General features: G+C 47.9%; 1 protein-coding gene across 1 annotated transcript in view; it reads left to right on the top strand.

Annotated features, from left to right (window-relative positions):
• The window catches only part of LOC105417221 (neural-cadherin-like), a 166,302-nt gene that overhangs the window by 49,508 nt on the left and 89,972 nt on the right, over positions 1 to 26,822 (top strand). The window contains exons 2-7 of the mRNA XM_029846556.1: positions 101 to 298; positions 1,089 to 1,314; positions 3,076 to 3,280; positions 9,283 to 9,394; positions 14,851 to 15,100; positions 19,124 to 19,266. Of these exons, the coding sequence (XP_029702416.1) occupies positions 101 to 298; positions 1,089 to 1,314; positions 3,076 to 3,280; positions 9,283 to 9,394; positions 14,851 to 15,100; positions 19,124 to 19,266 (1,134 nt within the window). The remainder of the gene's footprint in view (positions 1 to 100; positions 299 to 1,088; positions 1,315 to 3,075; positions 3,281 to 9,282; positions 9,395 to 14,850; positions 15,101 to 19,123; positions 19,267 to 26,822) is intronic.

Raw genomic sequence — 26,822 nt, 5'->3', positions numbered from 1 at the left:
GAAATAACATCACTGGTGCTTGACGTCTCAGGAAAGGTTTGAGTCCGAAGCGTCTGTTAGGTGGTGATGTGATGACACTGAGTCTCTGATCTCTGTTCAGGTCCAGAATGGTACCTGGTCAGGGTGGAGATGACTGTGATGGACGTCAATGACAACGTCCCCGAATGGGTCATGGTTCCGTCCCCGTACCTGGCCGTGGTTTCCCCCGACGCCCCTGCAGGCTCCCTGGTCTATAAGCTCCACGCCAGAGATGGCGACGAAGGCAACAACGGCGAAGTGGAGTACTTCCTGTCAGACGGTGGGTCCTTTCTCCTGCATTCTACATTCAGACCGTGAGATCAGTGGGTGGATGAAGGTTTTCCCGACAAATAAACCACAACATTTGAATGACCCGAGTTTATTCGGCTGATAAAATCCAAAATCATTTGCATTGCAAATCGCCCAAATGTAGAAAAACGGAAGAATATTTGACAGTAAATCTGCACCAATGTTGGTTTCTCACCGACACACTCGCCAACACATTCGTCCATTCTTGAGTTAAGTTTGAGTTTTGAGCGAAAGATTGCTGAAGTTCCTCACCGACCACTTCTGTGGTGACTGAAACGTCGGTGGAAGACGTTGTCCTTTGGATTTAAGTCTTATTGCAGCCTGTTATATTACATAAGCTCATGAATTTTAACACAACGCTGGCTGTCTTTCTGCATGTCACTGCTCAACAGCGTGGATTTGGCTGTCCGGTCGAATCCATCTCTTTTCTGGCACATGTTCAGCATGCATATACAAAGCTTTTGACAGCGTATGAAAAGCAGCAGCATTTACACGGCCTGTTGTTGTGCACGCTGGGCCACAGCACGCTATGAGCGCTCTCCTCGTGCTCAACGGCCAGAGGAAGAGATCAGGTTCAGGATGCACGCTCACCTTTGATTTCTCCTGAAAATAGCTTGGAATTGTCTTCTCATGCTACAAAATATATTTTGTTTGCGTTTATTTGTCTTTGATGTCATTATCAAAGGGCAGGGGTGCGTTAATTCCCCATTTTTTTGGTAAAACGGGCGCCTACGTCGTGTTGAACCTCGTTCTCGTTGCAGGTGGCGACGGCCGTTTTGAGGTAGACAGGAAGAACGGTCAAGTGCGGACGACGGGCCTTCCCCTGCAGCAGGACAGGGAATATCTGCTGACGGTCGTGGCCGCGGACCAACTGGGCAGCCGCAGCGTTCCCGCCGTGCTCTCTGTGGTGGCTGGATCTCGACCTCCACAATTCAGCAACGCCTCCTTCACCATCGCTCTGGCCGAGAACACCCCCGCCGGACAGCCGTGAGTTTCCAGACCACGCAGGAATTGAAATTTCACACATCCGCACGCGGGAGCACCGGCTTTCTGCCGCCGGCAGACGGCTTCATGGGTTTGAGATGACTTCCTTGTGCATGTGCACACAGCTGGATGCGGCCCTGCTTGCGTGTCTCTGACATCAACAGATTGATTTTCAAGTAGGGAACATGCACTATTTTCTCAGAACGCGTTCAATTTCCATCCCTTTTTCCTCATTCGTTGCGTGCGAGGTGAACAGCAGAACCCATCAAATGCTTTCAATCACTTCCTGATAGCCAGCCGGCTCCCAAAAAAGGAAGGACCTCGATAAACTTTTGCATATTTACTCCACATATTTACGTTCATCTTCATCATCGCTGCATGCTTGTCAGGATAGAGGTTGTGTAGTTTAAACCTCCCCCATATTATTTTGCACATTAAAAATAAATAAAAACTCAACCAAACTTTACTGTGCACTCTCTTCTCCTCTTAACCTGTTCAACTATATTGCTTTTGGCAAAATCAACGATGGATTTGTTCAGCCATGACTGCAGAAGTAAAGCTCTTACGAGTCATCACGACTACGCATCTACTCTTTAAGCCTGAACCAAACAGCACAGGCGTGCACGTCTTTTACTGAAGCATATTCGTGTCTTTATTTTGCCTACAGAAGGTTGTCTGACTTCTCTTCACCTGCAGTTGACTCTGTTGCTCTGCATTCAGTCTTTGGCTCTTCTGCCCGGCTGTGCTTTAAGACCGTTTGCACAACGGGAGCCTCACAACCACATCCACGCCTGTTCAAATTATTGGCCACAACAAAATCCAATTTACAGCGGGGGCCAGTCGCTGAGGTTTGCAGTGCAACTCATTTTCTGTAGCAGCAAACAGTGTCTAAGGTTGAGGGCGCTGAAATACAGCAAGGAACGCTACATTTATTGTTTCTGCCATCGCTAATTTGCTGATTAATAATAATTGTGGTCCTCCCAATCACATTTGGACACTTCCCTCAGCTTCATGGGGCAGCATTGTTCTCATCAAATGTGACCCGACTGTCTGTAAACACTCTAACAGACCTGGTGGTGATGCAGCTTTGGCTGAAAATTCCGTTGGCTTCCTCGTTGAAACTATTGCGGCGTGTTGAGAAGAAGCAAAAACAATCAATACAAGGTTAGCTCATTAAGCCATAAGATGTAGCATACATCATACATACTGTATAAGCAAAGAGGTGAGATCATCCAGCAGGCTGAATCACGTCATACGCCCCCAGTAGTGTGTATTCCTACATGCTAATGAGGCTACACGTGGCTGACCTGTGAGCACAGGCACCATTAGCCCACCACTTGTTCCTCATTACCTAAAGGTGCAGCTAGCGGTCCTGCTGATGGGTGGCCCCCTCCAACCCTTCCTGCTTTACTGGCCTGGCGCCTGACGTCTTGACACTCTGCCGGGTGTCAAAGCAAAACTTGTGCTCATGGATGGGGATTTTTGAAGGAGCTGCAGTGCACGGGGGTCATTTATGGGCTGCAGACACTTCCTCACAGTACCACTAGTGACGAGTCTTCCGAAGAAATGCAAAATGAGCCTAGAATCATCCAGAACATCACATATTGTCTCCCCCAACAAGGAAAATGAACGGTCTGAACTGTACGACTGACCTGGACAGAGATATTGATCGACCAATCTGGATGAGTAACGCGAGGTTTTGTTCCAACTCATGTGTCTGTTGAGTTCAAGCCTGTGCTTTTCCCACTGTCCCCGTCTCCGCAGATTCCTGGTCACACCTGTCGTGTCCTTCCAGAACAAACCAATCAGCTACAGTCTCCTCATCAATCCCAGCAGCCTCTTCTCCATCTCGGCAGAGACGGGAGAAATCAGCCTGACGCGTCCCATCGACTACGAGAGCGACCAGCACCGTTACTTGCTGTTGGTGCGAGCCAGTGAGGGTTTGGAAAGCATGAGCAGCGCAGCAGAGGTTTGGGCTTTTGTGTCAATAACCTTCAGCAATTAAACCGTACGCTTAACACCAGCCCCCCCCCAGGGCACTGCCTAACATATATATATAACTTCATTTGTCATAAAACATCCAACATCCTCAGGCTGAATTCAATTTGAATTACAGCATTTAAAAAAGCTGCCGGGTTTTATTTGTATCTCATTGATTCCACGTGGTAAATGGTAATAGTTCAATGTCGAAGCAAAAATGAGTGTCGGCTTCCTTAATGGGAGCCATTTCTAACTCGTTGGTGAGACTCGGCCTTATTAGGAGTCCCCTCACTGGTATTTACAGCCAACCCGCGCTGAAATCCTTCAATCTAGATAGTCCCCCCCCCCGTCTGTAGGGAGTATTCTGGAATTGTCAATGACAACTCTATTTTGTCAGGATGTGGGAGAGAGCCCTGTGTTTGGCTGCCACAGATCATCATTCCAGCCTCAGGTTAAATCATGTTGGTGAACCATCTGTCCTCAGCTGCTCTGATCTGGGAAACACAAGCAAATGAAAGAATTAGCAGGAAAATGATACGCGCCCTTCTCCACCCACATGCTTCCCCTGGCCAAGTCTCAGTCCGGCCCTGCCCTCTGGCCAAGGATTTCACACCTACAGTCGGATCGTTTGAGCCGCCATCAGCTTAGTCACAAGTCCACATAATAATGGACATTATTTTGAGGATAGTCCCACTCAAAATTGAGTTTAAATGCTTCTGAATTGTTCAGCCATTCAAACTGAGCAAGACCTGCAGGCAATGCTGCGTTTCTTTGTAATGCCTGTCAATTCTGGCAGCGCCAGAAGGTTATAAAGGAGTGGAAATAACCAGCGTAAAGTGAATAAAAGTGAAAGCCATCACATGCCCTGCAAACACCTCTGCCTGCGGAGTCTCACGTGTCAAATCATGACAAATAATACTTTTTTTATGGTTCTTTCAGCAGATACAAACACGCTTGGAAATGGAAATGGCCAAGTGGAAACGTGGTTTTGGAACAGTTGGGCGAAGCCTTTTTGTTGAAGCGCCTCGGTCCAGTCAAACACCAAAAAAAAAACCCAACATTCTCTGTAGCCACAATCACATTTTATAGTTATAACTATTAGTGTAAATGTAATATAGGCACGCTGCTGAGCGACTGGTGTGCACGTGCGCTCGCCAGGCACCGGTGTGTCCTTAATCTCCGGCAAGGCTCCGTCAAGACGTATTCTCTCTGGTTATTTGAGCCGCGGTTGCGTTTCTGTCACCTCGAAAAGTCGGCCCGTCCTCCTGTGGCCTCTCGCATCAAAAAGGCGTTTTCCTCCGCACAACTGCTGCTCTTTTCGGGGTCTTTCTGGGTCAACCCTGGAGATGGTGGGTGAAAATCCCAGTAGATCAGCAGTTCGTGATCTACCCAGACCGGATCTTAGAGGTCTGTCTGACACCAACAACCAGCCACTGTGACGGGTGCAGTTTGGACCCAAAAACAGCACTCTGGAAAGCTGGAACCGTTGGTAGTGACCCTTTATGAGTACACAGGCAAACAGGAAGTCAGGCAGACAAGGAAACAGGAAACAGTCCGTTCTTCAGGCTCAGGGCCCACACAAAGTCTATGGGTGTCGGGCTAGGGGAGTGGGTCGAGCAGAGCCGGAATGTGGAGCCGAGGGGGAGGACGTGAACCCTCGGAACCGTACAGTTCCGTTTACGGCGGGCAGGAGCGACAGAGAGGAGCTTACAGGAGATGAGGCCGACGATGTAGCGGAGCAGACTGGGGATGAGCAGCAGCGAAGTCAGGGCCAGGTGAGAAGACAGGAACCAGAAACGCTGGGGCAGAAGTCGTGGTCAGGGACGGAAGGCTGGTGAGGTTACCGGGAGACAGGCAGTGAAGGCAGGTCAGGGGCAAACAGGTTCAGCAACAGGAGGTCAGGCAGGTAAGAAGAGCTGGAGAGTCTTGCATGGAACCGCTGAAGAACAACCTGGCAAAGACTGAGAGTGCAGGGGAGGCTTATAAGCAGGGCCAGGGGCAGGGAGAGTGGAGCAGGGGCAGGTGGAGTGGAGCAGAGGCAGGGAGAGTGGAGCAGGGGCAGGTAGAGTGGAGCAGAGGCAGGTAGAGTGGAGCAGAGGCAGGTAGAGTGGAGCAGGGGCAGGTAGAGTGGAGCAGGGGCAGGGAGAGTGGAGCAGGGGCAGGTGGAGTGGAGCAGGGACAGGTAGAGTGGAGCAGGGGCAGGTAGAGTGGAGCAGGGGCAGGGAGAGTGGAGCAGGGGCAGGTGGAGTGGAGCAGGGGCAGGTAGAGTGGAGCAGGGGCAGGTAGAGTGGAGCAGAGGCAGGGAGAGTGGAGCAGGGGCAGGGAGAGTGGAGCAGGGGCAGGGAGAGTGGAGCAGGGGCAGGTAGAGTGGAGCAGGGGCAGGTAGAGTGGAGCAGGGGCAGGGAGAGTGGAGCAGAGGCAGGGAGAGTGGAGCAGGGGCAGGGAGAGTGGAGCAGGGGCAGGGAGAGTGGAGCAGGGGCAGGGAGAGTGGAGCAGGGGCAGGTAGAGTGGAGCAGGGGCAGGGGCAGGGAGAGTGGAGCAGAGGCAGGTAGAGTGGAGCAGGGACAGGTAGAGTGTAGCAGGGGCAGGTAGAGTGGAGCAGGGGCAGGGAGAGTGGAGCAGAGGCAGGGAGAGTGGAGCAGGGGCAGGTAGAGTGGAGCAGGGCAGGTAGAGTGGAGCAGGGGCAGGTAGAGTGGAGCAGGGGCAGGGAGAGTGGATCAGAGGCAGGTAGAGTGGAGCAGGGGCAGGTAGAGTGGAGCAGGGGCAGGTAGAGTGGAGCAGGGGCAGGGAGAGTGGAGCAGAGGCAGGGAGAGTGGAGCAGGGGCAGGTAGAGTGGAGCAGGGGCAGGGAGAGTGGAGCAGGGGCAGGGAGAGTGGAGCAGGGGCAGGGAGAGTGGAGCAGGGGCAGGTAGAGTGGAGCAGGGGCAGGGAGAGTGGAGCAGGGGCAGGTGGAGTGGAGCAGGGGCAGGTAGAGTGGAGCAGGGGCAGGTAGAGTGGAGCAGGGGCAGGTAGAGTGGAGCAGAGGCAGGGAGAGTGGAGCAGGGGCAGGGAGAGTGGAGCAGAGGCAGGGAGAGTGGAGCAGAGGCAGGTAGAGTGGAGCAGGGGCAGGTAGAGTGGAGCAGAGGCAGGGAGAGTGGAGCAGGGGCAGGTGGAGTGGAGCAGGGGCAGGTAGAGTGGAGCAGGGGCAGGTAGAGTGGAGCAGAGGCAGGGAGAGTGGAGCAGGGGCAGGTGGAGTGGAGCAGAGGCAGGTAGAGTGGAGCAGGGGCAGGGAGAGTGGAGCAGAGGCAGGGAGAGTGGAGCAGGGGCAGGGAGAGTGGAGTAGGGGCAGGGGCAGGTTGAGTGGAGCAGGGGCAGGTAGAGTGGAGCAGGGGCAGGTAGAGTGGAGCAGGGGCAGGGAGAGTGGAGCAGAGGCAGGGAGAGTGGAGCAGAGGCAGGGAGAGTGGAGCAGAGGCAGGGAGAGTGGAGTAGGGGCAGGGGCAGGTGGAGTGGAGCAGGGGCAGGTGGAGTGGAGCAGGGGCAGGTAGAGTGGAGCAGGGGCAGGGAGAGTGGAGCAGAGGCAGGGAGAGTGGAGCAGGGGCAGGTAGAGTGGAGCAGGGGCAGGGAGAGTGGAGCAGGGGCAGGGAGAGTGGAGCAGAGGCAGGGAGAGTGGAGCAGGGGCAGGTAGAGTGGAGCAGGGGCAGGGAGAGTGGAGCAGGGGCAGGGAGAGTGGAGCAGGGGCAGGTAGAGTGGGAAATTACTGGGGCAGAGGGACAGGAGGGACCTGGGGGATGGGGCTGTCACAGCCACGTAAACATTCTCATCCTGGCTTATCTGCAAACGTCTACGAGCCCAGATGAGTGGTGACTGTGCGCTGGGCTGATTCACAGGTGAATCTAAAAACGGAGCCGTGAACATGTGTTTCATCACAGGCTAACCTGCTGTTAGCCACAGATCTGGTTCTTCTGTTTTAACAACCAACCGACGGATTGTGCGACCTCCCAACAAGCAGCAGCGAAAAGATGAAAATTCCTTTCTAATGGGAGGAAACCTTGAGTAGAACCAGGCTCATACGGGGGGACCCTCCTGTTGAGAAGGCAGACAGACGGACGGACAATTCAATCTCCGAACCTCTTGCAGACGCTTCATCTGGTTCGAGGGTTCATTCATAAACCCTGATGCTTTCGCCATGACGAACCCATCTTTTGGCTAGCAGAGTGGATTAAATAAGCTCCTGTGAGTGGAACGGAAGCTGTGGATGGGATGGAACGGCCTCCACCCTGGCCAGAGATGCCTCCGTCAGCTCCTTGCTTTGGTGCGTTCACATGGAAATAAAACATAAAAGAGCTGAAACAGCAGGGAGCTGTTGTGCAGCAACTGTATAAACAAGCTCACATTAAAAGACGAGACTCGTGTTGGTCCTGAAGGATAAAACTCATGGAAATCTTTCATTATATCATCATAAACGCTTTAGATTTATTTGCCTTCAGTCAGGATACTAAGTCTTTGCGCATTCCACATGATGCATGATCTCACTCCGGTGGATCCGAAGGACCTTTGAGACGGCCTGCAAACATTTAAACGCAATTTCTCTTTTTTTTAGACCGTCAGTGGGGATTCTGCACTTTTTTTTTTTGTCCACCTCTTTGTAGATGTGTGACGTCTTCTGTGGAGTTCATGAGGACGTTCGTGATGCCAAGGAAACGCTGAGAATCAGAAGTTATCTGAAGCGCCGTTGTGCGGCTGTGATGGCACCTCACAATCATCTTAATCGGAATAAATCCAAGTTATTCCGTCTCAAAAGCCAGATTGTGTCCCCACACTCAGCCAACAGAGGTTGTGTGTTAGTGTGAAGCCGCTGAGCATGACTTTGGTCTGCAGGTGCTTTCCAAGTTCCTCCCTCCAGGAGTGATAGTTCAGCAGCACCATTAGTCACCTAACCAGCCCAGAGACCTGCCTGCAGTGCTGGGTGTGTGTGTGTGTGTGTGTGTGTGTGTGTGTGAGTGTGTGTATGAGTGTGTGTGTGTATGAGTGTGTGTCTGTGCTTATTTTAGCTGACTGTCTTTCTACTCATTTTATCTCACTTTCCTCAACATCACTCTCATACACACACACACGCACACACGCGCACGCACACACACACACACACACACACTCTCTCTCTCACACACACACACACACACACACACACACATAGTCAGTACAATCAAATATCTAGTCAAAGCCTCACCATTCCCCCATCTGACTTGGACAGGGACTCCCAATCACACACACACATATACACATAGGCAAACAAAGATTAACAGAGGAAACACACACACACACACACACACATGAGCGCGCGGAGATCACATCAGGGACTTGCACAGATCAGCTCTGTTGTCCATCGCTGATCTTTGCCGAAGGATTACACAACTTCATTTTACCTAGCCGGACCCAATACCAGCGGTATTTACACACAACTGTCAGCATGTGTGATTGTGTGTGTTCACAGCAGCGGTCAGCACACAAACACACACACGCACACACGCACACACACACACATCTGTACAGCCAGCCTGAAGGCTGGAAGTGCAAGAGATGACTGTGTAGTAATACTGGCTCCATTAAAGACATCAGGCAAAGACTCCTAATTTTATATTTCGTATCGATCCATTCGTAACGTCGGCTCCTCTCGCAGATTTCATCCTTTTGACCTACCGAAGTGTGCACGCTAGTGAACGCGAGCGTACAACAAGAGCGTTGCATAAAGCCGGCGGATCTTCCGGCCTAATCCTGGCAGATCCCTGGAACGAGCATTCACCTCATCAAAACTAGCATCACCAATCAATCTACTAGCATCTACACGCTAGAGAATATAGGAGTGATATTATAGTAGCTAGCAATAAAGTCCATAACGGTAAAAATATCTTTACTACTGTGCTTTAAATTAGCGGATTTTTGTTTATATTGTTCATTTATTCAAGATAAAAGTTGTTGTTCTTTACCTTTCAATCTCCTCTTCGCTACCTCGCAGGTTCGGGTCGTCATTGTTGACGAAAATGACTGCGTACCGGAATTCTTCCAGTCCATTTACAGCAAGGACGGCGTTCCGGAGACTGTAACAACAGCGACGTCCCTGCTCCAAGGTCGGTCCAGTCGCTCTGTCAATAGAGCATCTTCATTCATTCATTAATTCATTTGTTTATTTATGATGACATGAATCAGTAGCTCATGTGATAAACAGAAGAGAAACTTGCTCTGTGTGTTTGTGTGTTTATGTGAGTTTTACTGGTCACCTCAGCGGTGCACGTGGTCCCACGTGCACGCAATGAGCCGATTCCCTCAGAGAGATCAAGTTTAATCCCTTGTGACTAAATGTTAATGGTAAGTGCGGTTGCGGCGATGACTTTTGATCATTCGATCCGTCACAGGGTGACTTCAAACTGTCTTTTTTCAGGTGCGACACGCTGCCAGCAGAAGTGACAGCAAAGCCTTTCAGACTTTTTTTAGCAGGAAACCGCTACATAAATAAGTCTTCTTCCGAGCTACTGCTGCGGCGCTAAACATCTGGAGCGATAAATAAAAAGCTCCATTTTCAAGATGTCGGTACAGAGCTCCAAAGTGTCACACATTGAATTATGCAGATGTTTTCCGAGGGCTAACATTTCATTATAGCCTAGCGTGCATTGGCTAATGTGCTGAACAGGAGCTAAAACAGAACGACTCTCTACCATAACAAGTCCTAAGAAAATAAATGGCAGGTCTGGTGAGACCTGAGCAAGGAATCCTGCTTCAGGGAGGCTTCCACCCGAGGCATTAATGCAGATTCAGGTTCCATTCCAGCGACCAAATCGGATTCGGGTCAGGGCGTTGTGAATTCAGCGTCTATATGTTTCTATCAATTTATCAGTCGGGTAAACGTCAGCAGCTGTGGCCTGTAATCCTCCACTCGTGCTCACCAATAGGTTTTAAATGGTGGTGATCAAACGGTGGATCGCATGTACAGTTTTGGCATCGACCAGGCAAGAAACACACACAGGACTTTGCGATTATTGTGTTTCATTTTGTTTTCTACGGGAAAGCGTTCTCTCGTCAAGCTCTTCACTGGTGTAGCTTTCTGACATTGTGTCCTTACGTGGACATGAGGTTCGATGTGGAGTCTTTGGTAGAAGATAAGATCTCCTATTCCAAGGGAATAGTGGGAAATTTTGAATGGCATGGTAGCTTACCGCAGGTGACAGATGCTTTTTATATCTGTGGTTGCTTTGTTGCCTCCTCCTGCTCTTCAACATTGAATGACTGCGAGTGGCAACATTTGTAGATGAACTCCAGACCTAAAGTATCTTCTTTGCTGTCAACACCTTTATTGAAGTAATCTGAAAATCAAGTGTGTGAAGTAAAACATGTCCAAAAAAGAGGATTGTGCAGCTGGCTGATGTTGCATCATAAATCGTAAAGTCTAATCTAGGAATCTAGCTAGCTAACTTGCTACTTCAGGAAAAACCCCAACAAGTCCAGTCGAGCAGAGATCTTATTTGGATCCCTATGACCTGGATGATGGAGGATCTTCACAGACATCCACCTAAATAAACACACCCCGTGATAGCATCAGTGTGACACCGCGGCCCAAGAATCCATACAGATTCACACAATCGATCACTTTAATGTAGGCTGGCCCAGCAACACTTAATTTACGGAGTAAATCAATAAGCTCGGTTTCACATTAAAAGCAGGAAAAGCTAAACAATTAACCACGTTGCTGCAGCCGTGACTGTGGTCAAATACTAATAAAACGTAATGACAGAAACAGATTCAAAATAAAATGCTTGGACTCATCGTGGATCTCTGATCCCTCTGCTGTACAGCATTTCAGTTCCATCAATACATCCTTTTCTCTGGGCATGGAGGCTAATGCTGCTGGGTTCTCAGGAGTGCTGACCCACCTTCGAGACCTTCTAGCTGGCCACGTGCTCATGGGCTGGACAGCTGTTTGAGCGCGTCCCTTCATTTCCAGCCTCAAGAGCCCGTTTGTTGATTCAAAAGTCCTCCGGCAGATTTCATTTAACCCGACAACACAAGCTAGCTGAAATAAGATTGCGTGAATCTCGACCATAATATACAACCCTGGAAGCAGCAACCATCTGGATTTAATATGGCTCCAGGAGAACAGACCACGAAGACTAATTTTATTTGCATTTCAAGAAAAACTCAAATAGAATTGACGTGTTCTGAGTATGTTTAGCTTAGCGGAGAAGCACCTGTTGCCCACCACTGCGTAAAGGGGCCATACTAGATCTAATGACCAGGAAATGATGCATCCAGCTGAAGCTTAACTAAATCGTGTGCAAGTAATCCCATAATCAGTTGTGAAAGTGTTTAACTTCACCAAACTGGAAAAAAGAACTGCGCCAGGAAGCCAATTATCTGGCTGTCTGCAGAGCTGAGGCTCCTGCAGCTTCCATCTTAGTACACAATCATTATTTTTCAGAAAGACATGGTAGGTGCAGCTTGAAAACACACACACACACACACACACACACACACACACACACACACACACACACACACACACACACACACACAAGCATGCAGGATTCAAGATTCCAGAAGGACTCAATGATAAATTCATGCTCAATTGGACGAGCACAAACCTGTACTTAGTGAATTAAATATTGACTCATATGTTTGGCCACAGCTTGGGATCAGAGTCTGGCAAACATAAGCACAGCGATTCATTTTTCCGGACTATTTTTCATGACCCGGGGAAGGTTATTCATCACTTTGCAGGGGTGAAACAGCTGCATTTCAGAGAAAATGTCAGTCCTCATAACCGGAGCCGTAGTGTGCAGTAATTCATAGTTTCCCCCCGTTGCAGAGGTAAAATGATAGAAATTGCTTACTGGATCATATGAAGCAGCAAACTGGGCTCAGTTCTGGGCAAAAATAGTTCTTTCTGCACCTGATTTGATGCTTTTAGTGGTTCCTTCTGCCGTGAAGAAGTAACAGGACTCAGGATAATGTGACGTGGCACCAGCAGAGCCGCACTAGTAAAACAGTGTTTATGGCAACCTAATGATGAAAGATGCTTCCTGTCGAGTCTTTACAGTCCGTTCCAGGGCATCATCCCGCAGATAAACCCATGCTTTAAGTGAGGGAGACGAGTGGAGCAGGAGGTGAGGTGTGAAGTTATTCTGGCAGCTCTAGAAATGAGAGGACTGACCCGCTTTGATCGGGATTTTCTGCCGTAATGACGCGACAACAGAGGCCACGACGGTCACCGTGTGATTTATAGATTCTTCTGAGGTCGCTTGTGACATTAAAGCCGCATGGATTTCTGGATTCCCCAGACTGCTAACATTAAGATTCAGACACTTTCAGGTGAATAACATTAAATAAAACAAAAAAGAAAATGTGGCTAAGATCTGCTAACTAAGTCAGCCTGGTTATGATCACTGGGTGGATTTAACGGGAATGAAGGACGGGTCAGGTCACAACATCTGCTGATCATTTGCATTCGCGGCTGAAATGATCTTCCTCCGTAGGGTGGCTGGGCTCTCCCTTAGAGAGGGGGAGAAGCTCTGCCATCCGGGAGGAGCTCGGAGTAGAGCCGCTGCTCCTCCATGTTCAGAGGAGCCAGATGAGGGGGCTTGGACACCTAGCTAGGATGCCCCCTGGACGCCTCCCTGGTGAGGTGTTCAGGGCATGTCCCTCCGGTAGGAGACCCCCGGGAAGACCCAGGACACGTTGGAGAGACGATGTCTCTCGACTGGTCTGGGAACGCCTGGGGATCCCCCCGGATGAGCTGGATGGATGCATGGATACATGGATGCATGGATGGATGGACGGATGCATGGATGGATGGATGGATGCATGGATGGATGGATGAATGGGTGGGTGGGTGGATGGATGGATGGATGCATGGATGCATGGATGGATGGACGGATGCATGGATGGATGGATGAATGGGTGGGTGGGTGGATGGATGGATGGATGGATGGATGGATGGGTGTATGGATGGATGGATGGATGGGTGGGTGGGTGGATGGATGGATGGATGGATGGATAGATGGATGGATGGATAATGGATGGATGATGGATGGATGGATGGATGGATGGATGGATGGATGGATGGATGGATGGATGGATGGATGGATGGATGGGTGGATGGATGGATGATGGGTGGATGGATGGATGGATGGATGGATGATGGATGGATTGATGGATGGATGGATGATGGATGGATGGATGGATGATGGATGGATGGATGGATGATGGATGGATGGATGGATGGATGGGTGGGTGGATGGATGGATGGATGGATAGATAGATAGATAGATGGATGGATGGATGATGGATGGATGGATGGATGGATGGATGGATGGATGGATGATGGATGGATGGATGGATGGATGGATGGATGGATGGATGGATGGATGGATGATGATGGATGGATGGATGATGGATGGATGGATGGATGGATGGATGGATGGATGGATGGATGGATGGATGGATGGATGATGGATGGATGGATGGATGGATGGATGATGGATGGATGGATGATGGATGATGGATGGATGGATGGATGGATGGATGGATGGATGGATGGATGATGGATCACCGCTCACCTTGTTTGTTGTGTACGTTTACTTGCTCGTCTTATTTGGATTTTCCTCATTATCGCCGTCTCTGCTACTGTTTTCTCTTTACGTGATAATTGGCTTTGATATCAAGAGAATTCTCCTGCGAGGGAAGAGAGCGATTACGTGTCTTCATGGCTGCGTCTAATTGCCTCTTCCGCTCCGACGTACAGATGTGTCCAGGGGTTTTCAGACACCCGCGGAGGCCCGACAGCACCGAGATGACGAGTCCACCCGCAAATATTTATTTGAAGTGACAGATTAACGTTGGTATTTGACAACAAGTCTGGGAATCTGGGAACAAGGAATGTATCAGATGTGCGCTGAAACTTCATCTCATCTCATCTCATTTTCTACCGCTTGTTCCTCCACTGAGGGTCGCGGGGGAGCTGGAGCCTATCCCAGCTCAATGGGCGGAGGCAGGGTACACCCTGGATTGGTCGCCAGTCAATCGCAGGGCTAACACATACAGACACACAACCATTCACTCTCACACTCACGGGCAATTTAGAGTTTCCAATTAGTCTAATCCCCAATCATGCATGTCTTTGGACTGTGGGAGGAAGCCGGAGTACCCGGAGAGAACCCACGCAGGCACAGGGAGAACATGCAAACTCCACACAGAAAGTCCCCAATCAGTCCCAACCGGGGATCGAATCCGGGGCCTTCTTGCTGTGAGGCAACAGTGCTAACCACCACACCACCGTGCCGCCCCCTGTGCACTGAAACTTTCATTTTTTAATCTTCTTTCCTGCCCTGAGGGGCATTTTTAAGAGGGAGGCGGTTCCAGGTTGTGTCACCATGAATGGGTATCAGCCGTCCAGGCCGGGTCGCCCCGCTCCTCCGTCCCTGGTGTCTCAGGCATCGCTCTGCTGATGATGGGGCAGTTTGTGGCAACAGCAGACTCTGATTTCTACCCCGGGATGAACCTTTTCCCCCTCTTGGGCTCTCTTATCTCCCCCCAGTGTCGGCCAGCGACTGTGACTCTGGGGAGAACGCCGATCTGACCTATTACACGCTCAGTCCGGACTTCATCATTTCCCCCCACGGGACCATTTTCCCGGCCGGGCCTCTGGACTACGAGAGGATGAACCACCTGTACGAGTTTGTGGTGATGGCGGTTGACAAAGGCGAGGTCCCCCGAACCGGAACCACCACGGTGCGGATCCGAATGGCCAACGTCAACGACGAGGCGCCCGACTTCTCCCAGCACGTGTAAGTGGCCTTCGCTGTTTTCTCTCTGTCCAAATCAGCTCGGCTAAAACTGAGAACGGTGGTTTTGCTTCCCGCGCGTGTTGCTTTGATCTGAATGTGTGTGTCTTTCATCCACTCACGTCTCTCCGATCTGATCGTTTAAACGTTTTTGTTTACTGGATTTAGTGTTGTTTTGTGAACCAACTTTAAAGCATTTTTCCTTTTGACGTTTCGAGAAGTCCAAGTTACGGCTCTAATCACGAAAAAGCTGCGTTTCCTTTCATTAATGTTGGTCCCTTAGCTCCCGTCGCTCCAGCACATGGACATTGTCCAGCATGTGGAGGCTGTCCAGCACATGGACATTGTCCAGCACGTGGACGCCGTCCAGCACATGGACATTGTCCAGCATGTGGACACATATCAGGGTTCTTTGTAGGCTCTGTGCTAAGCTTCTCTGGGCAACGACGTCATCTAAGGTTTCAATTAATATATAAACTATATGTTCATTATTATTGGATTCTTCATATTCGTGTCTCAACTGAGATTTCAAGTTTTCAGCGCCGTTATAGGACACGAGCCAAAGTGGTCCAGACACATCTGCAGGTAGAAGAGGTGGCAGCGCTAATTGGCGTGACTTTAGCAGCGTGCTAATTAGCATCTCTGACTGCACAGTAGGTGTCTGGAGGCAGGAAGGCTGATGAGATGGGTCAGACACCTTTTAGCGTTACAAATACAGTATATTTGTTATTTTGTGTGTGTGTGTGTGTGTGTGTGTGTGTGTGTGTGTGTGTGTGTGTGTGTGTGTGTGTGTGAGTGAGTGTGTGAGTGTGCGTGTGTGCGTGCGCGTCTTTTCTCATCAGTTCAGCTCCTCGCAGCTGCTTTCCGGTCCAGTATCACAGATGCATTACCCACAATTCCAGGGCTTCCGTGATTCCTACACCTTTTTAATTGGTTTGATATTTCTAGCAAAAAGCTGGGCTGATTTTGGGATGTTTGTGTGTGTGTGTGTGTGTGTGTGGGGGGGGGGGGGGGTTGTCGGGGGGGTTCAATCAGTCATACCCATCAGCACTCAGAATGCCCTGAGCTCCCAGTTTTTGTCTCCCCAGTAAAATTGAGAATATTCACGGAAAATGGACTGAATGATGCAGTTGTAATCCCTCTGACACACACACACACACACACAGACACACACAGGGCTGCAGGGTCATCGATGCAGACACAAATGTGCATGCCTCCATTTGTACGCACACACACGCGCACAGTCACTCCAGGGAACGCACAAATAACAGTGTTAATCTTTGCAGAAACAGATATAGCAGATTAAATTTGAAACGGTAAAGAACGAAGAAAGGGAGGAAGTCATGTGGAAAATCTGGACTATCTGAACCGACTCCCGGGTCTGGAAGGGAAAAACATATTAGCCTACATATCTAGCAAGCCTTCACCAGCTCGTGACGCAGCGCCGCAGCATCCTCTCGGCCCGTTGTTGAACACATCATCATCTTCATGGCTGCCCACATTCTCCACATCAGCCTATTGTTGCCTGACTAATGCGGCTCCATGGCAACACTGTCAGTCAGGAAAGTTCCAGCCGTTTGGATCTGGTGTTTGTTCTGTGGCACCAGTTGGGTTTCCATATTTTCCCGAGGTAGAAATGCCTCTTTGCTGCAGATATCGCCCGATAAACACGGCGACCCGCCTAAAAAGGCGATTAAAATCAAGACCAACGTCCTCCGCTGGACGTGCTGTCACATCTGTATCACTGAGCCGTAAACATTCCCGTAAACGCTCTTAAACAGTAAATGTTCAGTGATCATGAGGACCTCAGAAATGTTCCTGTTCTCCTGGTTACATCAGCGAAAACATTAAATTCATTAAAAATAAGGAGAAATCCAGGCGAGAAATAGAAACATGCTGTTATTGGCACAGTTCTACGGGGCCAGAGGCTAGCAAACAAAGCTAACAAAGAAATTAGTTCAAATAATTGACTTCAAATTATTAAAGTAATTAATTTCACGCCTGATATCAGGCATCAGCCTGGAGGGTCCTCCGTCCACTGGGATCAACGCACCCCCTCCATCCTCCAAAAAAAGAAAAAAAGCCAAGCAAATTGGTTAAAAAGTAATTAGTGAATGGTGGCGTATGACAGAGGTGGTTCCTCGATTGATCGCGGTATCGATCCGAACAAATGAGACTGCTGGTCCGGCCAGACTGTTGTTAGAAAAGGGCGTCTGTCTTTGGTCCGATCTGATGGGATTTTTTTTAACTTGCTATTTAGCTTTATGTGTGAGCAGGACACCAGGAACAACCAGAGCTGCTGGTTGGTGTTTGGTACCAATCATCCTGAACCGGGTCCTCGCTGGGAGTTCACCCCGCCGCCGTTGTTGGAGCCGTTATGGCCAATCCAGCCGTACTTTGGATCCAAACGAGCTTTTTTCATTAGCTCCTGCCAAATAGATGAATTGGCCATTATTTAGGTACTTAACAATGATCCACTGAACGCAGCGCGTGAAGCAGGTGCAGGAGGGGCGTTTGAGTTCAGCCGCCGCCGGCGGACGGGGAGGTGCTGCGGAATTAGGAGGCCCTGATAAGATCAATGGGATATTACAGTCGAGACAAAATTAAAAGCTGAATGAGCTTCTTATTGATGGCTCCATCTATTATCTGGTGAAATCTGCTGTGTGCAATCTGTGTGTCACCATTCAAAGGCAGCATGAGTGAGAGGTTCCTCACTGATCCTGGATCAGCACCACCGTGATCCTCAGCAGCCTGAGTGACGCCGGCCGAGCACGGCCGACTGGTCAGGACGCAGCTGTGACTTTGCCATCAAGCTGGAGGCCCGGGTGCAGACGGAGATTCAGCTGGAATAAATACCTACAATTAGCTAATGAGCTTTCAGATCATCCAGATCACCCATCCATCCATCCATCCATCCATCCATCCATCCATCCATCCATCCATCCATCCTATCCATCCATCCATCCATCCATCCATCCATCCATCCTATCCATCCATCCATCCATCCCATCCCATCCATCCATCCATCCACTCCATCCATCCATCCATCCATCCATCCATCCATCCATCCATCCATCCCTTCATCCATCCATCCATCCATCCATCCATCCATCCATCCATCCATCCATCCACCCACCCATCCATCCAACCATCATCCATCCATCCATCCATCCAACCATCATCCATCCATCCATCCATCCATCCATCCATGGGGGATCTTGGTAATAGATGTGACCCAGTGGTCACTCGCTGAGCTCCAGCCCAGCCGTGACTGCAGCCCCCCCCCCAGTCTGAGCTGTGTGTCCAGACAGAAGCATCTCCTCTGTCAGTTCACACAAAAAAGCCTCTGAAGTGTCTGAAACACCTACATGATTTACAGGATTTAATCCTCAGCTTCCTGTTTGGAGGAAAGATGGACTGGAAGCAACAACTGCTGCCAGCCAAGTATTGACTGAAGGGGTCTGGAAACGTTCAGCCATAAAATGTTAGCATCTTTTTAGTTATATTTAAAATGAGTTGGTTTTTGGTGTTTATATATATATATATAATTATTTTCTGTTTCAATTCTGTAATTTGGAGCTATTGAACATAGATTGATGTGAAAAAATGAGAAAAAAAAATCCTTTTTTCATTTAGGCTGCAGCATAAAAGGGTGTGTTCTCCAGAATAATGGCGAAATCCAGACGTGGCTGAAGTGTCTCGATTATGACAGCACGTCATTGATGTAACAGAAAGATGCGAATTGAACTGTTATTTAACCAACAGCGGCCGTGTCCATTAACAAATGGATGCCAAGGCAAAGTGGCTTTAAGGTTAGTTTGGTTCTGTTTAGTCAAACATCCAAAGATTTGGACTTTCTTGAGGGATAAACACACTAACGAGGTTCAAATGGAGAACCAACTGGCTACTGCTTGTGTTTGTTACACACCTGGGATTTGTAGTGTCTTTACATCCCTCAACATGTTCTCTTTTACGCCCGTGTGCTGGAGAAAGTGTTGATTCAGTGTTTCCGCGTCTTTTTATCAGATATCGAACCTTCGTCTCCGAGGATGCGGGTCCCAACACTTTGGTGGCAACAGTTCTGGCCAAGGACCCGGATGGAGATGGCATCACCTACAAGATCACCTCGGGAAACGAGGAAGGAAACTTTATCATCGACAGCCAAAAAGGTCGGTCGGTCAGTCGGTCGGTCGGTCAGTCGGTCGGTCGGTCTGCCTGCCTACCTGTCTGCCTGCCTGCCTACCTGTCTGCCTGCCTGCCTGCCTACCTGTCTGTCTGTCTGCCTACCTGTCTGTCTGTCTGTCTGTCTGTCTGTCTCTGTCATAAACGTTAACATTGTGTTACTGAATGAACGAATGCGTCGCATTTATCGAGCTGCAGACCCTAAATCTAGTCATTTAATTGTTATTGTACTTTAAAACCAGATCTTAAAAGGATAAAAGATATGAAATGAGGCACTTTATTAAGTGTGTAACAACATTTGTCATTTACAAACTCCAATGTCCTTAATGTAATGAGCTACGTACTGGAGGAATACCAGCTCAGCAGAATGAGCCGTTCCGTATTCTGACTCTGTTCCATCAAGGATGGAGAGGCTTAAACAAGCGTGGTTTGGAACAGCTGGGACATATTACCCTGATCTCAATACCAAATAAGTATTTATATGAGACACAGGTGATATATACCGGCAGGGAGGGGGGGTGTCAGGGCCTGCCAGGCCTCCTCTGCTGGCGTATGAATATATCTGAATCACAGATTAGATTTTATCCAATTCCAAATTGTCTGCCCACTTCCGTTCATAGCTTTTCCGATGGTTTGTGCTGCTTCCAGACGTGTATTTTCATATTAAAGCATTTAACCAATCACATTTCAGCCATCGTTTGTTGCCAGGCAGGGTCAAAGATGTCTGCCCGGAGGCCTTCACAATCTGTACTGCAGGCCTTCTAACTCGGAATAAATGTGGCTGAAAGTGTTGCTTTAAGCAATCACAATTTGATTTGGTGCCGCTAGGACCCTCTAGCAGGTGGCAACGTCACCGTATTCAGACCCGTTGACTGGATGGTCAGAGAGAAAACTAGCCAAAGCTAGCAAACTGCATGGGCAGGCGCGAGTGTCAATATTAGCATCGATAGCGATAGAAATGATGGAACGCAGGAATTATCTGTACCACAGCATAACTGGACTGTTTTTGAGGAAAGAGGATGGATTTTTGTCTCCAACTAATCCGAATTCTTGGTGAGTAAAATGCTGCTATTTTCCTAAAGCTTATTGCAGGTTCATGAGGTTATTATTGATGTTTTTTTTGTGTCGTGGCTGTAGCAGCAGTAGAAGGAGACCTCTTCACCCCTGCTTTGTTCATTCAGTAAAGACATTTATCGTGGCTCCAGGAGCTCTCTATCTGCACTACAACAGCTCTTTATACTGTATTTCTGTATAATAAGATGTTTTTTTATTACCATAGAGTAGTTATTGAGGGGTTGATTGATTCAGGAGCATGACTGAGGGTCTGCCACAGGTTTACATCCTCTATTCCAATATTGTGGACTTCATATTGTGAACATTTAATGGTGCACGTATCTGTGTTATTGTTTTTTTTACTATTTTCTTCACTATTCATTTGTTTGGCCCTCATCTGGTTGTGGAAAAGGGTGGATCGGTGTGACAGAATGTTCTGCGTCCTAACTGTTGCAGAGTGAAACTCACCATTTTCAACACTGGGCGATGTTCAGCTGCCTTTTCTTCTTCTTACGCCAGCGGTTCGATTGTAAGGTACCGCAGTGTTGTTGGGAAGTGAAGAACAAATGATCCAGTTTGAAAAAGAGGGCACATTTTTGGAGCAGGGGCAGACTGACGGGTGAAGGCTAGTTCACTTCAAAGCTGGTTGCTAATCGAGCCAAAGGTCTCGTAACATTTGAAAGCTTTACAGAAAAGTGTTTGTATGAAGCAAAAGAGTTGGAAACTACCAACAGCAGACAGTAAGAATAAACAACACTTGTTGGGAATGGCCAAAACCAGGCCATTCTGGGTTGATTGGACTCTGAGATGTGAACATATGAATATATTTGACGAATATATTTGTTATTTACATCGTAGTTACCACTATAAAGTTTTTATTACTTTGGTGGAGTCTGGACCTCATTTCAACCCCCTTCCAAGCTTTGACATGTCTGATATAGAAGAACCAAGACTGTGGGTTCCTATTTCTCATATAAAGTGTAAATCCGTTCAACCACAGTGATCCTATATTGCATCGCAGCACTTTTAAATATTTAATAACATATTTGAGGACTTTATACCAGGAAGACCCTTCAGCTGTGCAGAGACACAAATATTGCACAATAACAAAACTTACTGGGATATTACAATTATGGGGCCTTGGACCATTGGTTAATATGCTTCAGTACCGGACTACAAACCTACGCACTTTAATTTTAAGGGTGCAGATTTGCAAGTGTGTTTTGGTGCACGTAAACAAAATGTAGTAACCTCCCAGTATAGAGTGCTACGTAGCAGAATAACACACACACCGTGGTGTCGAGGGAGTAAATGTGGTTGTTAGTGAAGTCAGCATTTATGGTGCCATTTTGGTGATGTGCAGAGTAAGCAGACGTAATTGTGAGCCCATAGGAAGGACGGGGAGGAAGAGAGTTACGTTCAACAAGGGCCGACTCACCTCTGTCAGTCCCTCTCCAAGTTCTCGCCGCAGGACCGCCCATCTGGGGGTGACAGTGATGCGAGAGTCACATGACCTATGTCCATTTTTGTCCAACCATGATCTCAGAACTCTTCAGGATCGGGTCACATAAGCAACACCAGGCCCGTTCCCGGCTTCAGACCCAGGCCTGCTTAGGGAAAAAGAGCAGATTTCACGTCACTGTGTTAAAATTTGGGTCGCATCTGGGTTAAAGAAAGGCATTTTTTTAACACCTGAAGGAGAATTAAACTAAAGTGCTCAGAACCATCCAGCTAGTTAGTTACGGACTCACTGAAACTTGTCTTTTCTTTCCAGACAAGCAGAAGCTTATAGTTAAGAAAATCTCTCCTGTGATCCTCAGGATAAATCAGCCACCTTAATGGCACCTTTAAAACTGCCTTTTAGGGAGATGGGTAAAAAGAAACATCACAGGATATTTAATTCATTCATTTCATGATCATGGTGACAGCTTTCGATCATTTCACTAATATCGTTATAGCAATGTCACCTCGGGCTTTTAAAATAACTGCCTGGTTGTCATTGTAAGATTAGGTTAAATTCCAACAAATGTCTGGGAATTTCAGCAGTTAACATATTCCCCTCGCTGTGTATAAAGGTCCACTGAATATGTATGGGCTATTTTTTTTATAAATATGCTAACATTTATCTGAAATGAGAAAACATGCTGTTTTAATTGAAGTCAGACCATCATCGCCTCTATACAATAGAAAGCTCAGTAATGAAGCCCTTTCTCCATGTAATGGTTTAATAAGTACCTTCAGAAGTGATGGATTTGTGGACAAGTCTCTGGACAGGAGACACACTGATGTCATCTGATGCAGTTGGACAAAGAAAAGTTTAACTTGTGCATAAATAATCAAATGCACTACACGCTCATAAGTGTGCAACACTAATGCTTCTGATATAATCGGATATCAGCTTTCAAACGGACCAATATTTGCTCATTAAATCTGTATTATGAACCACCCACACACCAGTCTCCATCATCTTACTGTCTCTGCCACTGATGAGAATCATTTCTTGTCTCTCCGTCCATCTCATTCTCTTACAGCCTGCTCCTCAAGATAAATGTGCTCCAATCATTCAGGCAATTGTTCTCTCCCCTTCCGGCAGCAGCAGCAGCAGCCCTGTTGGCCTCCCTCTGTGTTCATCTGTCTGTTACTCAGCCTAAAATACAACCTGTTTCTCTCAGATTCAAAGCAACCATTAGGATCTGAACAGTCAATATGATGATCACACTTCCTGTTGTCACTCATAGATATACCGTATAAAAAAGCCCTTTGCTACACAGGGATGGGGGGGGCATTTAGCTAAAGAGGAAAAGCTGTTGCCAATAAAAACACTTTAATCAATTGGTATTTTCCTGTGTTGAGCTACAAAAACATTCTGGGTAATGAGAGAGTGGATGGCTCCTATTTTTGCTGGCCATTTCATTTTTCCCCCTGAACTGCTCACCTCACGTCCATTTCGGTTGCTCCGATACGCTGACCTGCTTCCTATTCCGCCTTTACATAACCAATCCACACTGTTTGGCCCTCGTCCTTCTCCTCATTGTTGTTCCCTCTGGCAGATGCATTGTTTTTCTCCTCGTTTGTGTTTTGTATCTGTTGGTTTCCGTTTGTTGTGGAGCGATGCTGATTAGAAGTATTTTCCTTTCATTTCTGTTAGTCCACCTTGGTCCTCTGTGCTGTCTCTCGCCCATCCAGGGCTTCATCCTTTTCCCTTCTGGCTGCATTTATGTGAAGTGACATCTGCTCAGTGAACCCAGAGGAAACATCTTCTCCAGCTCCATTTCCTAATGATATGTGCTGGCCATGTGCACAGCATAATACAGGCACATGCACACGTGTATTTCCATACACCACCACCTTCCAAAATAAAAGAATACACAAATAAACTGAGAGAACGACACTGGTCCAGAGAAACATCCAGCTATGGCCATGAACCCATGCTACAGGGACACGTACTGTATTTAGTCGATTAGACCTGGTGCTTGCTGCGTTCTGTCCTCAGAATATCCTGAAAGCTCTTCCGTGTTCATTTTAAACCACTTACACAGCATGTGGTGCTCTCATCTAAGGCTTTTAGGACCTATTAGATGTTTATACCACAGTGAGGTGGACTGAGTCGCGATCGGACCACAGGGCGCCTCCGGTGCTCCCTGCATATGTAACACCGTGAGCAGGACGTAGCCTCTCTTTATGTCGGCCCGCTGCCTTTTCCTGAACCGGTCGCATTTATTCGGCCTTCTGTCTCAATTCATTAAGCATGACTGGCCTCTCTGCACCGCTGGAGCAGCGTGGGTGGACAAAGACATGGGCTGGCTAGTGCGCGCACGCTTCATGCATATTTGCCGGAGACTTCCTCGCGTCTCTGCTCCAGCAGCTCCCTGATGTTTGTGACCCCTGCACGCCTTTATGCTTAATGTCCCGCAGCTGTCGGCGCCACGACGGCGACTGTTTACTTTTGTTTGAAATCTGCAATTTCTGTTTCCTGGTTTTAAAGCAGATTATTGTGGAGAGAGTCGTGGAGTAGGGGTCGCACTTCAGCTGTGCGTTCGTCGGAGGTGCTTTCTCCTTCGTTTGTCACCATTCTCTTCTTCTGCTCCTCATCATCTTCATCATCTTATCCTTTATCCCTTATCTTTATCTCTTATCCTTTACACACTTGCTCTTTCATTCTTTCATAGTTTTTAACCTTTGTGAGGGTTCAGAATCCTTCATGCTCAAGAGTCTAAAAGAGTCAAGATTTCTTTGCATGAAGATTATTATATTAAACACAAAGAATTATTCAGGAGTGACTCCGATGTTCTGATGTTACTGGGATCGGCCCCCCAAAAGCATATCTGTCTAAACAATTAAAGGAGCCAAAACCTGAACAAACAGCGTCAAAACAATGATACGCGTTGACTGATGGTACGTCAGGAAACAGGAACTTCTTTGAAGCACAACGTCAAATTTACTGTTCCTGTGAAGTTTGTCAGTAGCAGCTTCAAAGAAGCCAAACCAGTTCAGCCGGGTGCTATAACGGTTCAACACTTTTAGGGATAAGAGCAGATAAAGTCACTCATGAGTGAATTAATGACTGTAAAAAGCCAACCGAACCCCCCGCAGAAAGCAGCCGAGCTGATGTGAATGTTCTGTTCCAGAACATTGTCCAGGAAAAACAAATTGAAATAGCTGGAACGGGTCTTTGAATGCCACCGGCACGCTGAAGTTTCCCCCAGTGACAGCAGCATTGTGTTGTGGAGCAGCGGTCTCCTGGGGCCTGTTACTACAGGTAATGTCTGAGAAAAAAAACTACCAGGCATCAAAGAAATAGGCCCTGAAAAGCTGCTCTGTGCCAAGATGCTGTCCTGGAATCCCCGCACAAAACTCCAGTTTTTAAAAATAATTCAGAACACCGGGGGAAACCGGCGCTCAGTAAAGAACGTAGAAACATCAGCATGAAATGTCACTGCGTTGAGCCTGAGTCGGTCCTGTCAGGGTAATAAACGGGGATAGTATAGCGTTACCTTCACATGTGCCGTCTGTGCCTGGAGGCACAGTTTTGTCCACTTACGTCTGCCGCTGTAGCTGTAAATCATAATCAGTTCTCCCACCCCACCCCCTCACACACACACACACACACACACAGATACTATACCAAAAACATGTAATTTCCTGATGAGTTTCATCCAGTTAATGTATTAAAACAATAACATATAATACAACCTGGACTAATAATATCAATAATAAGGCGATTAGACACTTCTAAGATGGGGAAAAAATCTATATATCTGTGTTCTGTTGCATCATTTTCCTTGGTGTGGAAAGCAGAGATAGAATGTAAAGCCATGCGTACATATTTATGGTAAACATGCATATAAGTCCAATTTCAGCATCTTTGTGCCACGGCAGCCAAATGCCTGACAGACGCAACACCTTCCCTTGTTCTTTGATGATAAGGAGGATGTAATAAAAAACAGACTCGTGCACACACACACACACACACACACACACACACACACACTTGCACACCCAATGTAAACAGAGCACCAGAGGGTGAGATGAATACAGAGTGGAGGAGGGTCATTCAAAGCCGCGAGTGGGCTGGAGATGAGTCGCCTACACTGAACTGAGTCTGGCAAGGAGGAAAAAAGGAAAGAGATGGAATACATGAAAGATTATTCTAAATTTGAATCCCAGCTGCATTAAATTCCGGCGTGCTCTTTTAAGGTGAATGGCCACACGTCTGATCGAAGCTGTGGCCACTACTGGCCAGCACTCACATGCCAAATATGCCCATCTATTAATTTTGTTATATTAAGTCGTTGAAAACAAAACAGTCTCAACGTCCAAGGTTGGTTTCAGCGGACAAGATAATCCCGTGTCTCCCATTCTCAGAGTCCTCGTGATGTTTTCCTCCTATCAGGCTTCTGTCCTGCCACTCGGCCATAAAGCACAAGAGTCTTTATCTGCTGCTGTTGTCTGTTCTTAACTCAACATCACCACCACTGGACTCTAGAAGAATGGAGACGTGTTCTCTGGAGTAACGAAATGTGCTGGGTTGCCCGGGGTGGCTGTCCAGCAGTTCCACTGAAAGGAACTCTTAATGCTTCAGCATGCCAAGACATTTGGACAGTTCCATGCTCCCAAATTAGTTAATAAATGTGTTGTCAGTCAAAAGTTAGAGAAAGTTAATGGATAAGAGGACATAGTATTCTTGCTAAAAGCAGGTCTGAATGAGAATTTACAATCTGCCTGATGCAAGAGTGCAGATGTGGAAGCAGCAGCTGAAGGGACCCTGTAAATCAAAGCACCCTGAAACACAATGCTGTCCTGGAATCAGGCAGAGCTGCAGGATGTGGCTTTATAATGGGAAGGTTGAGAGTCTTAGACCCTTCAAGAGCTATGGGACTCTTCAGGGAATCATGGAATCAAGGCGACTGGAACGCCAGTGACGCCTGGTCTCTGACCAAAGCATTTAAGTTTGGAGAGAGGAAGAAGAGGAGGAGGAGGAGGAGGAGGA

Source organism: Takifugu rubripes, chromosome 13 (assembly GCF_901000725.2).
Source record: "Takifugu rubripes chromosome 13, fTakRub1.2, whole genome shotgun sequence".
NCBI lineage: Eukaryota > Metazoa > Chordata > Actinopteri > Tetraodontiformes > Tetraodontidae > Takifugu > Takifugu rubripes.
Note: the sequence above shows the minus strand (reverse complement) of the source record. Positions and strands in the feature narration are given on the sequence as shown.